At 43.6% G+C, this 15000-nt stretch overlaps 1 protein-coding gene across 1 annotated transcript in view; it reads left to right on the forward strand.

The window, feature by feature from the left end:
- Positions 1-15000, forward strand: part of LOC308104769 (B-cell receptor CD22-like) — a 54014-nt gene that overhangs the window by 15101 nt on the left and 23913 nt on the right. The window contains exons 3-8 of the mRNA XM_080455291.1: positions 2995-3098; positions 5285-5542; positions 10342-10602; positions 10928-11185; positions 13809-14066; positions 14737-14994. Coding sequence (XP_080311417.1) covers positions 2995-3098; positions 5285-5542; positions 10342-10602; positions 10928-11185; positions 13809-14066; positions 14737-14994 — 1397 coding nt within the window. The remainder of the gene's footprint in view (positions 1-2994; positions 3099-5284; positions 5543-10341; positions 10603-10927; positions 11186-13808; positions 14067-14736; positions 14995-15000) is intronic.

Below are 15000 nucleotides of genomic sequence, written 5' to 3' on the forward strand. Positions count from 1 at the left end.
TATGCTCACATTCAGAGAGCACTGTTTACACACAAGAGTCAAGATACCAAGAAACAACTGACATGTCAGCCATCAGTTAATTTTTTTATTTTAGAATAATGGGTTAAAGAAATATTATATTGGCCAAGAATATTGATAAAAAAATAATTAAGCCAAATATGGGAAATAAAACTCTCTGAGTTACTGAGATTACTACATTAATAAACATGGTTACTAAATATAGCTACATAAAAAAGACAGTAGACACATGCAGAGTAAAGCAGTTTTTAATAACAATTTAGTTCTTTAGCTATTTGAACTAATAGATCATTCATAAACTCTTAGTTAGTTAGTTGATTTATTAATGACTTGTTAAGCATGTGTTAATAGTTTGTTAAGGATCAATAACAATGTCTTATAACTACTTAATAAATCATTTATAAACCATTAGTTAATGAATTATTAATGTCTTGTTAAATATTTGTTAACAGCTAGTTAAGGAGTTGTAACCATGCCTTATAGATAGTTAATAGATTACTCATAAACTATTAGTAATGAGTTATCAATGACTTGTTAAATGTGTGTTAATAGTATGTTAGCACTATCCCCAGCTAATAAGTGACCAACCTGGCCCCAGTGATATGACCCCTAAGCTTTCTTATACAGAGGAATCAGTTTCCATTTTTTATTTACATTTTCAACATCCCTCAAAAGGTTTGGATCATTAATGACGGCTGTTTTCCTGGCGTCGCTAGTGTCTTCAGAAAGGCCTGTCATCATTGTCCGTACGTTCCAACATCCCAGTTTTAGAGCTGGTCTCTTTTGTTTTGTTTTTCTTTTGTTGCCGGGTGCTATGTTTTCAGTCTGCTTGTCGGATTTCTCCTAATCCCCATCCACCCAATGAGGAAGGCAGACCGTGGGGAAAGGGGCGTAGGATGATAGCCTGGGCAGGGTAATTAATTAAGAGGACAGGCTGTTGCCCATGCAGCACTTCCCCCCTCTCCACGACACTGATGGATCCAAAGGGATGGCAAGCCGTTACAGTTTGGCATCAGCGGCGTCGCAGGAGGTGCCAGAACGAAGTTGTATACAACAAGCTGCCTTCGGGACTCCGGCTCCGGATTTCTCCGCAGGGTTTACTCCCGAAGCTGAATTGCCAGCCAAGGCTAATGGGTTCCACCTACCCAGGGCTTATAGGTACTACACCTTGCCCAAGGGTGACGCCGGATGCAGTTTAACGTCATACCCAGGACCCAATAATAATAATAATGTTTTTATTATTCTGAATACAACATTTATGGACTGACCAGAATGAGCTGGAACTATACTTTTATTCTCATAATTATTAACCCACCTCCTACATGCAACAAGCATCATTAATCATACAAAGGTGTCATTCAGTGTTACAGATCTACAAGCTCACAACAACGTGTTGCTGATCACCGCGTTGTGAGCTTAAATTCGGGGCTGTCATTACTGGACTTATAGTGTATTATGTATGGGGGGGGGGGCAGCTTTAGGCAAGCGGTACATATTGCTGTAGATAGATAGTTAGATAGATAGATAGATAGATATTTAGATCGATTTATAGATAGACAGACAGACACGCCTTTTTTTTTTTTTACTTTTTTCTTATTGTCTCCGCCGTAGGTGGAGAATATGTTTTCGCTTCGTCCCGCCGTGTGTGAGCAAACATTGTTAGCCAAGCTAACATTGGTCAAGCTCCACGTGACACGTGTCAATATGTTGACACCAATGCCTTTGATTGGCTAGAGGGACGGATGACGAAATAAAATCCTTTAAATAGGTGTGTCACTTCAAAAAGTTTTTACTTTTTGAAGTGAGGTAAGACAGGATCAATCAGTCTTGATTGGAACAGTACCTTCCAAATCCAAGTCCAAATCACCCGTCCGTGCGTGTGTGTGTCCCTCTGAGAACACCTAACATTGGTCAAGCAAAGGCGCAGAAGGCAAAAGCTAAGAAAGCATACTCATCTACAACAGTAACACAGAAGAGGACTATAGAGTTGAATTGATCCCACAACAACAAGGCCGAAGTCTTAATACTGTAACAATTGGCCACCTTGATCAAATACATTATGTAGCACTAGAGAAAACTGACATATAGATCAAACACACCAATCAACTGCTGAAACTGTTCAAGACAACAATGAAGATGAAGAAGACAGACAAGTATTTGAACAAACCAGTCAATTACGACCACTCCCATATGACACATTGCTTCAAGAAGAACATTCTTTAGATGCAAACACTACATATTCAGTCGCCCCTGCAGAACACCAAAAACCACGCACATTCTACCAAGACGACCCGTTCTACCAAGACGACCCGTGCTATTAAAATAGCACGGGTCTGCTGGCGGAGACTTGTGCTCCGAGGAGCACATTTTCTAGTTTCTTTTCTGAAACCGCTCCATAGGCGGCGCTAAGGAAGAGCTTGGGGGTCCCTAAGAAGACCCCCATATATAAACCCCCAATATTATAACATCCGTGGCCATGGGGTAAGCACTTTATATTTGAAATATGAACGTTTATGTAGATTTAAGGGCCGGAAATGGAGAAAGTGCAAACACCAATAAAAAAACATAAGACACTGTTCAACTTGGTTTTGATTAAGGTTTTGTAGTTACTGCAATTTTTATAATACTTTTTCTCTAATAAAAAAAAACAATATTAAGCTCTGAAACTTTGTCACAAAATAAAACAGACACCAAGGAGTTCGTTTATAGTTATAACTCAATTTCGACCAAAAATTTAGTCACTGCACTCTGGCTTTGTGGGGCAGAATAACTCATTAACTAATCGTTTGTAAATGATCTATTACTGTAAGTAGTTATAAGGCATTGTTATTAATCATTAACTATCTTAACAAATGCTTAACAAGTCATTAATAACTCATTAACTAACAGATTATGAATGATCGATTAACTACTTATAACGGATAGTTATTCTAAAGTGTTAACGGAAATTCTTCTCTCTATCTCTGTCTGTTCTAGGTTCAAAATGAAAAATGATAGGACGTTATGTGTTGACCCAACTCAGAGGTGGGTCCGGGATATCATGGCCTATGTGGAGTCCGGCGGACAGGTCAAGTCATCAGGTATGGAATGGATCTTCGTCTTTTTGGTGATATCGTGTGTGTGTGTGTGTGTGTGTGTGTGTGTGTGTGTGTGTGTGTGTGTGTGTGTGTGTGTGTGTGTGTGTGTGTGTGTGTATCCCATAAGAATGTGCTATGATCAATACTATTTTTGGGTTTCTGATCCAGTCGGAGCGGGAATAGCTTTAGAGTACGTCATCAGGCGGCCGGAACCTCCGGCACTGTGCACCTCCAATATGATTCCTCTAGTTTAACATAATAATGGTTTGGAGGTTAAGAATGTGCAAATGGCTTTATGGTTTGGTGTGATCTCAGGTACAAGATTGTTTATTTGTCTTGATTAATCATTAGCAAGATTTAATTTAAGCCGCTGTGCCAATACTTCTATTTCTTACACAGTAGTTATTAATAATAATAGATAATGCTCATTATTTGAAGTAGCCAGCGGGTAAAAAAAAGACATGGCTGTGTCAACTGTGCTGTGCTGCCTCGGTATTGGCCTGGAGGCAAAACACTGACATTATGACACCTGTCAATCTCAAAGACACCTGACTTGATATTTTGAGGAAATTGAAGGCAGAAATATGAATTTTTATTTAATTAATTAAACATTTTGGCACGCGCAAACCCAGCCACTATTTCTGGCCGCGCCACTTGTTTACATCCATGTCTGTCCAGAGTCAGACTCATTAAATAATGAGGATTTTGAAGCAATGCAATAAAAGGTATGAAGTGTACTTTGATATTCATAAAAAAAGAAAAAACCTCTCCCCTTTGTAATCAGTTCATCCTTTTGTACAAGTGGATGTTTAAGCCACATTTGAATAAATACCGTCAAGGCGTCCTCAAATATCACTTATACAATAATGGGACATACGGATACCTGATCAAATCGACAGGAAGTGATGCCCATAACGCCCTAGGAAACTTGTGGATAGAACTGAGGTCAAGTGAAATCTCTTAAGTAGAGAAAACATCACTTGAAACAGAAATAGTATACTGGGCTATCAATGTTTTGATGGAAACTGAGGATTTGGTTAGAAATGCTAGCAGTAGCTAGCTCTAACTTTATATCTTAGCGACATGTTTATGCATTTATTTTATTTTTACATGTTGATTTAAGCCCTGACATTTATGTCAGGCATACTCTAGTATGTGAAGAGTCTACCTGGGCTATTAACTCATTTTGGATAAAAACTATATTTTCATGAGTTTTTTCTGCTTTCCTGAAGAATGGGCACCAGCGAGAAGGCAGTCTCCCAGTCAAAAATGGTCACATATGACTTAAGTATAAAATAGGATAGGATAGTATTCGATTATAATTATTGCCATACTTTAGATAACTAGACATAGCTGCAACACATCAACATGCAGTTTGCAATTTAACGTTCTACAGCTAAGCAACCATTCTGAACTCTTTTGTGATAGAAACCATTTTTTATTTTATTGGCAGCCTATGTGGCACAGCTTTAAATAGCCATAACTCCAGTTCCCAGCATGCTAAACCTTGCTAGGTGCACTAAGACGACCAGGCTGCAATTGCTTAAGCGACACCCCCTCTGTGTTCCTATTGGCTGGTTTTTAAACAGCCATAACTCCAGATCCCACCATAAACCTACGAAACTTGCTAGGTGCACTTAGAAGGCCAATAGGGACAGGCTGTAATTGCTTAAGCTATGTAGCCTAACTTTTCAGATGATTACCATACAGTACATACTTGTATCGTGGTCGGAGCTTCGAGGGCCCGTTCATCGCTGCTTGCAGGTTTAATTCCTATTGTTTCACCCAGGCCAGAAACATCTAGCTCTCCCCTTCCTGCCACACCCATACAGGCAATGCTGAGATACTGATCAATCGAAATGATGACAAAAGACTAACTGTAATTGCAAATGCCTTTAAGGTGCCAGCCTGTCTGATGAGCCAGGGCTGATTCACACACACATGAGATCGGAACAGGGGAACGAAAAGTGATATAGACATTAGTTCATATTACATGTTGTAAATTTCCTTGACAAAAGAGACAAAAAGAGAGAGAGACAAAGAGGGAAAGATGATAAATAAGTGAGTAGTGTCCAGTATTTTATTATTTTTACCAAAGCTGGTGTAATGTTAGCACCACATTATTCAATACTGTCGCCCATCCCTTATAAATACAATAGTGTAAAGTAGACATTTTTATTCCTCCATAGGCCCTCCAGAAAAACCCTCAGTATCAGTGGATCCACCAGGAGAAGTCGTTGAGGGCCGAAAAGTGACTCTGACCTGCAGCAGTGATGCCAACCCAGCATTAGACTCCTACACCTGGTACAGAGACATCAGATCTATCTCCACTAGTCGTCAGCTGGTGAAGAACAATGTGTCTCCTGCAGACTCTGGACAGTACTTCTGTCAGGTGAAAAACACACTTGGATCACAGAAATCATCACCATACTATCTAGATGTTCAGTGTAAGTGAACTAAACTGTTTGGATTTTTAAATATATTTTATACTTTTTTTACAGACAGCAAAATATCAGCATAATTATTTTCTTCAAGTGGGATTACTTAATTGTCTCCACCAGGCCGAAAGGCATGGCGAGAGAGTTAGTTTTGCACCCTGTCAGGCCGTTTTTTGCAAAACACATTTTTTTGTCCAAACATCACACAAATCGGTACACAGTATCTCTATAGTCATCAAACAAAACAAGTCTTTCAATTTTTCATATTCCATCATGATTGGCTAAGAATGGCTTCCAAAGTTTGCAGGAGTGCTCCGTTTGGAACAAAATGCCTCAAATCATGAACACACGCACATTCCCACTAGGCCGAGAAAGAATTGCCACTTGAAATGTTTCAAATCAGCCTCGAGGTGGCGCTATATCAGGCAAATTTGTGTTTTTACCTATAAATGCACCGATCTGTGTAAAACGTTGTATGCGCACTTCCTAGAGGCCAAGGAATAACTTTTGACCTGCATTTTTCACATCTGCCTTTTATAGCGCCACCAGGAGGCCGACTTATGTAAATCACATTTTTGGATATTACTCCTTCAGATTTTATCAAAATTTCACGTGAATCCGTACACAGTAACTCTATAGTCATGTGATCAAGACGGATCTGTTTTATTCTTCATATTCCATCCTGATTGGCTAAAATTGACTTCTAAAGTTTGCAGGAGTGGCCCGTTTTGAACAAAATGCTGCAAATCATGAACGAGGCGTCCGATTGTGGTGAAACTTTAGGTAACTGCCGAAACTATAGGTTACTACTGATTCGCTCCCCTGACCTGGAGGTCCTTCAGAATAAGACCTCCTCTTCTCGTCTACCTTAAAGAAGAAGGGGGTCTTTGCGAGACCTCTCGCTTTGTATTTCATAGAACCGGGGTTACGGTAGTATACTATAGCTCTATTTCAATACTCCGCTTATGGGAGAGATTTGATAAACTCCCTGATTGTAATGCTGAAGTTTCGAGTTACCAGCTCGAGGTATGACAAGACTGGAAGAGACACCTAGGACTGTACTCGCCGGCACCCTGAATAGAACACCTCTTAGATAGGGCCCAAGATCTCGCCGCTCCCACCGTAGTGCGTGGATCCAAACCTGCTGGGGCATGCAACACTACCTGAGTGGACCACGTAATGGCCTGTAAATTAGTGGGAAAAAAATACTAAAGTAGGACTTGTCCGCCCCAACAACCGATCTGATCATAAGTCCAAGATCGGTACACCCACATACTCAAGCCCAGTCCTGGGCAGAGACAGTGTAGTCTCCTGTCCACCTGTGATGCTGAACATACCCTAGGTCATCAGCAATTCAGTTTGAGCACCAGACGCAGCACGCTAATCTGGGAAGGACAGAACGACTGTTCAGGCGGTCTGAGAAGCCAAGTGTGGGTTGCCCCACACCCCAGCTCAAACCCGCATAACTGGAGACGATACACCCAGGCAAACCACAGTTGCCCAGAGCCATCCTCTCACGGGCCAGGCCCAGAGAGCTAGGCTCTCTGGGTGTGGACAGAAGATTTTGCCCCCCGCCTGCATCAGCATATCTCTGCGTAATGGCAGTGGCCAGGGCTTATTGTATAAAAGCGGTGTGATCTCTGAGAGCCAGTGACCCCAGATTGAGGCCACCAATATCACACTCAGCCCCTCCTCCCGTACTCTAGCAAGTGTGGGAGCTATGAGGGACAGTGGGGGGAAAGGCATACACCAACCCCCTGGGCCACTGGTGTGCCTGTGCGTCTAGACCCAGGGAGGCTGACCCCCTCACTGAAATATACAGACAACATTTTGCGTTGTCTTGTGAGGCGGATAGATCTATCTAAGGTCGCCCAAAACGAGCCCAGATTAGCTCTGCTATGTCTGGGTGCAGTGACCATTCTCCATAATGACACCGTCCCCTGGACAGCAGGTCCGCCCCTAGGTTCTGGATTCCGGCCACATGCGACGCTCTGAGGGACCGCAATCGTGGCTCGCTCCAGATAAGCAGTTTGTGTGCCAAGTCGTTTAGCACACAAGACTTTGTTCCTCCCTCCTGTTACTAGTACATGACAGCCTTGTAGGAAAGGGAGGAAATGCTGTAATGCCAGAAAAACTGGCAACAATTCTGGATAGTTTATGTGGCAGGTTTGTAACTTGTGTGACCACAAACCTCTGGCGGCCCTGCCATTATAGGTGGCACCCCACCCCAGCAGGCTGCCGTCCGTGGTGATTACCTTCCTGAAGGTGATCATGCCCATCAGAACCCTCACTGAGAGGAACTGTGGGTTCCTCCAGTGGTTGAGCGGCGTCACACATTCTGCTGTGACTAGACCTTGCGATAGAGACAGTGGATGAGAACACCAAGGGCCGCCACCCACCGTTGAAACGGTCTCATGTGAAGCCTTCCCATTCGTATCAATGAAATGGCCGAGGCCATGAGACCCGTCATTCTCATGCATGTTTTCAGAGTGACCTTGAGGGGGTTTCTTTTTGACCAGGAAATAGCGAAAGAAAAAAACGCCATTCACCTGGTGTTGGAGTACTTCTCATTTGGCACGTTTCTCTAACAGGGAGAAAACATCACCTGCCTGGCCCTGAGTCTGTGAGAAAAGTGTTTTCGCAAAGCCTGGAGGTCTTGCAGCGAACTGTAGAACGTACCCTCTCGATATCGTGCGAATGACCCACTCCGAGAGGGGGGTGTCCACCCTACCGTGTCTGTCTCCAAACAGCCGGTCCTGGTTCATGGGTTGATCCAAGACGCCGATCCGTTCTGCCTCGGAGAGGCGAGAAAGGTCCAGCCATTTTGCCCTTTCCGTGGTTACCAGGAATGCCATGGGCCTCGTCGCTCAGCCATTGAAGCTCCTGCTTCTGCTTTGGTGTAGGGCTCTCTCGCTGCACGGAGGAGTTCAGAGTGTGTGCCCCCGTGCCCAGGACTGCGTAGGCCTTTCGGTTGAGGGTCCAGAAGGCCCTATCATGTCTCAATGAGATATTTGGCCCCCTGGCCAGGCCCCTCGAGCCTGGAGGAAACAGGTGGGCCGCCAAGGCTACCTCCATCTGTGGGATGGTTGGTTAGCCCCTCTTCTTGCTCCCTCAGACATTCGAGGCCTTTGAGGGCCGGGATGGGTGAGGAGTATGGCTTCGTCCATGACTTGCGGAGGGACTCCAAGATGGTGGGCGTAAGGGGAATAAGGTCCTTTGTCGCCCGCTTTGTCCTGGCTACCCCGATGCCATCGAGAAGGGAGGCTTGGGGTGGGGCCCTCTCCTACGGATGGGGCCTCACCACGCCCGAGCGTACTGCCGCTCGGTGAAGTAGCTTGGGTATGCTAGAGTCGTCGAGCTCTAAGCCTGGCTCCGCCGATGAGCACTGCATAGTGGTCGATGTCCGCTGTGTGGGCGGCAGGGAGGCCCTTTCGTAGGAGGGGGGGATAGCATCGTCCTCATTGTCCTCCTCTGGGGAGTCGAGGGAGATGTTGTTGTCCCCGTCATCTTCCTCCATGGCCTCATTTAAGGGGGTCGAAGACGTGATCCTCCCGGTCCACATCGTAGGGTGGGTTGACCGTCTCCTTTTGACCACCCCAACTCAAGGCTGGGGATGGTGCGCGGAGCGGCCTTGCCGTGGCCTCCGTCCAATCGCTCGACCCTCATCGGAGGGTCCAGGGGTGGTGGTGAGGTCGTGACGGGAACTTGTTGAGCCGTTTGCGGAGGAACTTCATGTCTGTATCTCCACAGATCGGACAGAAGCCTGCTCCTTCTATAAGCCCCCGCTTTTGCGTGGTTGACATCAGTCGGTCACAGTCGGTTTGCAGGACTTTTGTAGAGGGGCAGCAGTGGACGGGGTTTTCCGCCTGGTCCCGGAAGCCATGCTCTTAGTCTCGGCCTCTGGGGCTTTGACTAAGGCTTGGGCACGGTTGGAGACTTTAGCTCTGGGCCTAATTCACTCCTGACTGGGACAACTCAGAGGAAGGCCTGCCAACCATGAGTTTTCCGTCGAGCTGGCTTTGATAGCTAGTGGACCGCTACACGTGGAGTCAAGGCTAGCCTGGGGGCTTAGCCGAGCAACAGTGGTGAGCTAGCCTAAACAGCTACCGCGTGTTAGCCACCAGTTAGCTTTCCGTGCTAACAAGTGCTTCTAGGCTAAGCTGTAGTTAGCACGGCTAACAGTTAGTGATTACAGCTAACACGTAATAAAAACGCTGGGAGCGAGAATATTACGGAAAAATGTGTTCTAACGGTGGAAAAGGTAAGAAATCACCTGGATTAGTTAGTGTCTCGCGGTCACAGAAGTCGATCCTGGCCTGTTGAAACGTAGTTAAGCTAACAAACCTTCGGTGAAACTGAGGAAATTAGTTATGCATTCAGACGAGAAGAGGAATGAAGGAACGATCCGCCCCCTGACTGTATAGGCGGAGGGCGGGACCTCCAGGTCAAGGGAGCGAATCAGAATCCAGCCAAATGGACTTTGTCTGGAAGTTTATCAAGAAAATGCTTCTGTGTTCACGCTAGGGGGTGCTCTACCATAGTGAGACCTCGGAGCAGAGTATTGAAATAGAACTTTGCACGCACATTTCTCTTTGGTCAAGGGATCAAGACGGATCCGTCCGATCCGTCCTATGTTTCACATTCTAGCCTGATTGGCGAAGTCCAAACATTGCTGGCCCACACTAACCTACCTGACCTGGCGGAGACCTGTGCTCCGAGGAGCACTTTTTCTAGTTTAAATTAAATTAAATTCTTTGGTTCATTAATGATGTAGAGCTTTTAAAGTTACATAAATGTTTTACCAACAGATGGTCCCAAGAATGTCCTTTTGGCAGTAAGTCCACCAGGAGATGTTGTCAAAGGAAGCTCCGTCACTTTCACCTGCAGCAGCAGTGGATCAAATCCACCAATCCAGAGTTCCTTCATTTTCAAAGACAGAACTATAGTGGCACAGAAGAAGATAGAGACCATCTATAACATCCAACCCAGTGACAGTGGAACATACTACTGTCAGGCAATGAACAACAAAGCTACAGCCAGTTCACCTGAAGTCACTGTTGATGTTCACTGTGAGTAGATAATGTAATCAAGATCAAATGATATGTGTGTGTTCGTGTTCGGATAAAATAAAATAAAAATAAATCATAATAAACAAAAGTAACATACAAAAGATGAAAAAAGACAAAACAGTTGTGTGTGGGACAGGTGGGGAAGGATTTATATTATTGTCCAGGGTTTGATTATTTTGACCAAAAGTGGTGTAATGTTAGACACCACATTATCCAAAGCATGAATTATTGCTACTGTTCAGTATAGTGAAGAGTACTGACGCTTATATACTGTACACTCAGTAAATAGTGTTATTTGAATATATAAATCTTTATTCCTCCCTAGACCCCCCAGAAATAACCTCGTTAACAATGGATCCACCAGGAGAAGTTGTTGAGGGCAGCAAAGTGACTATGACCTGCAGAAGTGATGCCAACCCACCAGTAGACATCTACACCTGGTACATAGGCAGCAGATCTATCTCCACTGGTCCTCAGCTGGTGAAGGACAATGTGTCTCCTGTAGACTCTGGACAGTACGTCTGTCAGGGGACAAACAAACATGGATCACAGAGATCATCACCATACGATCTAGATGTTCAGTGTAAGTGAACTAAACTTTTTAGGTTATATTATTTTGTGTGTGTGTATGTGTGTGTGTGCGTGTGCGTGTGCGTGTGTGTGTGTGTGTGTGTGTGTACAGTTCACGTATTGTCCATAGTATCATAGTCATTGCACTGACATGTAGAAAGAGGGAAAGATGATAAATAAGTGCTTTGAGAGAATTTATGTTATTCAGTATTTTATTATTTTGACCAAAGCTGGTGTAATGTTAGACACCACATTATTCAAATCATGAATTGTTATTGTTCATTCCTAGTTAGCAATACTGTCGCCTATCCTATATTATAATTGCCTAGAGGGTCAGCGGGCAGTGGGCGGACGGTGGACGTAAGAAACGGACCTGAGAGGCGCAGCGTTGCTCTGATCACAGAAGTCGAGCCTGTTGAAACATAGTTAAGCTAACAAACCTTCGGCGAAACTGAGGAAATTAGTTCTGCATTCAGACGAGAAGAAGAATGAAGGAACGAGTGAAGATCCGCCCCCTGACTATATAGAGGGAGGGCGGAACCTCCAGGTCAGGGGAGCAAATCAGAATCCAGCCAAATGGACTTTGTCTGGAAGTGTATCAAGAAAATGCTTCTGTGTTCACGCTAGGGGGCGCTCTACCATAGTGAGACCTCGGAGCGGAGTATTGAAATAGAACTTTGCACGCATATTTGCACTATACGTTGAGGAACAAATACCACCCTTTCAACATTGCCCTATTATAGCGCCACCAGGAGGCAGATTTTTGCAAAACATTTTCTTTATATTACTCCTACAAATGTTGTCAAAACGTCACGTAAATCGCTACAAATTATCTCTTTGGTCAAGTGATCAAGACTGATCCGTTCGATGTTTCACATGCCAGCCTGATTGGCAAATTCCAAACATTGCTGGCCCACACTAACATACCTGACCTGGGCCCTATTCCACAAAAGGTGAATTAGAGCTAAAGCCTGGCTTTAACACCTATCCTGGCTTAATTTAGCCAGGATTAGGGATGAATCGGTTTAATGAAAGCTGATTTATCTTGAAGATTAGCTTAGCCAGTTCACCCTGGCTAAGTTTTCCATGACTAGATTTCACGAAAGAGAATTGAAGCAAGCCTACCTTAGTTACCATGGCAATTTAGCTGTGAAGTTAGCCTGGTCAGGAGCAGGCTAACAGCCAAGCTTACTTAATCCAGTGCCTTGTTCTTCACGTTTTGGGAAATAGCTGTTAGTCCAATGACTCCAATCGTAAACCAATGACTTTTTCCACAGTTAATTCAACACCTATGTTTGTATATGGACTCATTTTAATGACCTTGCATTCAAATAAAATGAAATAAATACAATAAGATATAATCAATGTAATTATATTACTGAAATAGTGTGTGGCCATGAATCATAATTGTTTCACAATGACTCATGTGATATGTCATTGTCACTCTATTAACACTACAGTTCATATTTTAGATGTTTGATAATATATATATATTTTTTAGATTATAAAAAATATCTGACATACACATACATACATACATACATACATACATACATACATACATACATACATACATACATACATACATACATACATACATACTTATATATGTATGTTTTGCCTTTAAGCAGTCAATCTGAAAAACAATGAGTTTTCCCACACTTATTAAATTCTTATGCGGAAAATCAAATATCTACAAGCCTGAAAAGATATATAGGCTATACCTTTTGGCGGCCGGACCCTCGTTACCCCCGCGGGTAACGGCGACCCCCATTACTGCAATGGTAATGGGGGTCACCGTTACCCGTGATGGTAACGGCCGTTACCGTCGCGGGTAACGTTACCGCAACGGGGACTCCCCGGGACTTCCCTTACCGCCGCGGGTAACGGTGACCCCCAGGGACCCCCGTGGACGGCACTGCAGATATATAAATTGATGGATTCCATGTAATCTCAACATTGCATGCATGGCGCATATAATAGTAGTAGATTAGTAGGCGATATCGCAGATATTCACTTAAACTCCTCATGTTTAAGCCTAACAGAATTATATATTTATGGACTATATATTTATGGACTTGTATATAAATTGTATATATTTTTGGACGACTTGTGCATTTAATTTGTCGGCCACGCTTTCTCCCTGGGTCTATTTATTGCGGCCGTGTTTCCTTTATTGCTTAATATACATTTTACTTCCTCATATGATTCCATGAGCGCTGCAGTGCTGCTATTCAGCTACAGAGAAGAACGCTGCTCTGGTTTTGGGCTCCATGATTGGTCAAGTTCAAGGATTCTGCTATCGACTTTCATGGTCTTTTACAGGAATACGTGAAGCCTGGCTTCATTATCCTGGCTCGACACAGCCTGGCTTGACAAGGCCTAGCTCGACAAAGTCGCTCCTTTTCAGCCTGGCTTGGCGTTCATGGAACGGAATAAACCAGGCTATACGGACCCGACTTTGTCAAGCCTGGATTTGACTTAAGGCCAGGCTTATTTAATTAAACTTTCGTGAAATAGGGCCCTGGCGGACACCTGTGCTCCGAGGAGCGCTTTTTCTAGTTTCAATTCAATTCAATTCTATGGTTCATTAATGATGTAGAGCTTTTAAAGTGACATAATTTTTTTACCAACAGATCGTCCCAGGTATGTCCTTTTGGCAGTAAGTCCACCAGGAGATGTTGTCAAAGGAAGCTCAGTCACTTTCACCTGCAGCGGCAGGTCAAATCCACCAATCCAGAGTTACATCATTTACAAAGACAGAACTATAGTGGCACAGAAGAAGATAGAGACCATCTCTAACATCCAACCCAATGACAGTGGAACATACTACTGTCGGGCAATGAACAACATCGCTACAGCCAGTTCACCTGAAGTCACTGTTGATGTTCACTGTGAGTATTTAATGTAATTAGGATCAAATGATGTGTGTGTGTGTGTGTGTGTGTGTGTGTGTGTGTGTGTGTGTGTGTGTGTGTGTGTGTGTGTTCGCTGTGGGTCCATGACGCGGTGACAGGACGCACGCATGTGTGTGTTGGAACTGTTGCAGGTACCAAGTACAAAGGCACTTTCCATCCCTGATATACTGTCTGTGCACAGCACATAACCCACACTGCACATACTTTGGGTACTCATATCCCCCGACAGGTATGGAGTAGTAGTATCATAGTTTGTATTGTCCATAGTATCATAGTTTGTATTGCACCTAGAACGAGACAATAGAGAGAGAAAGAGGGAGATATGATACAAATTGGCTTGAATTGTATTAGATCCACAAAATACACCAAAGTTTGGAGAAAATAAAATACAAATAAATCATAATAAACAAAAGTAAGATACAAAAGATGAAAAAAGACAAAACAGTTGTGTGTGGGACAGGTGGGGAAGGATTTATATTATTGTCCAGGGTTTGATTATTTTGACCAAAGTTGGTGTAATGTTACACACCACATTATTCAAAGCATAAATTATTGCTATTGTTCAGTATAGTGAAGAATACTGGCGCTTTACTGTACACCCAGTAAATAGTGTTATTTGAATATATACATCTTTATTCCTCCCTAGACCCCCCAGAAATTACCTCTGTAACAATGGATCCACCAGGAGAAGTTGTTGAGGGCAGCAAAGTGACTCTGACCTACAGCAGTGATGCCAACCCACCAGTAGACATCTACACCTGGTACAGAGACAACAGATCTATCTCCACTGGTCCTCAGCTGGTGAAGGACAATGTGTCTCCTGCAGACTCTGGACAGTACGTCTGTCAGGGGACAAACAAACATGGATCACAGAGATCATCACCATACCATCTAGATGTTCAGTGTAAGT

Source organism: Gymnoscopelus braueri, assembly GCF_963280865.1.
Source record: "Gymnoscopelus braueri genome assembly, chromosome: 17".
Classification (NCBI taxonomy): Eukaryota; Metazoa; Chordata; class Actinopteri; order Myctophiformes; family Myctophidae; genus Gymnoscopelus; species Gymnoscopelus braueri.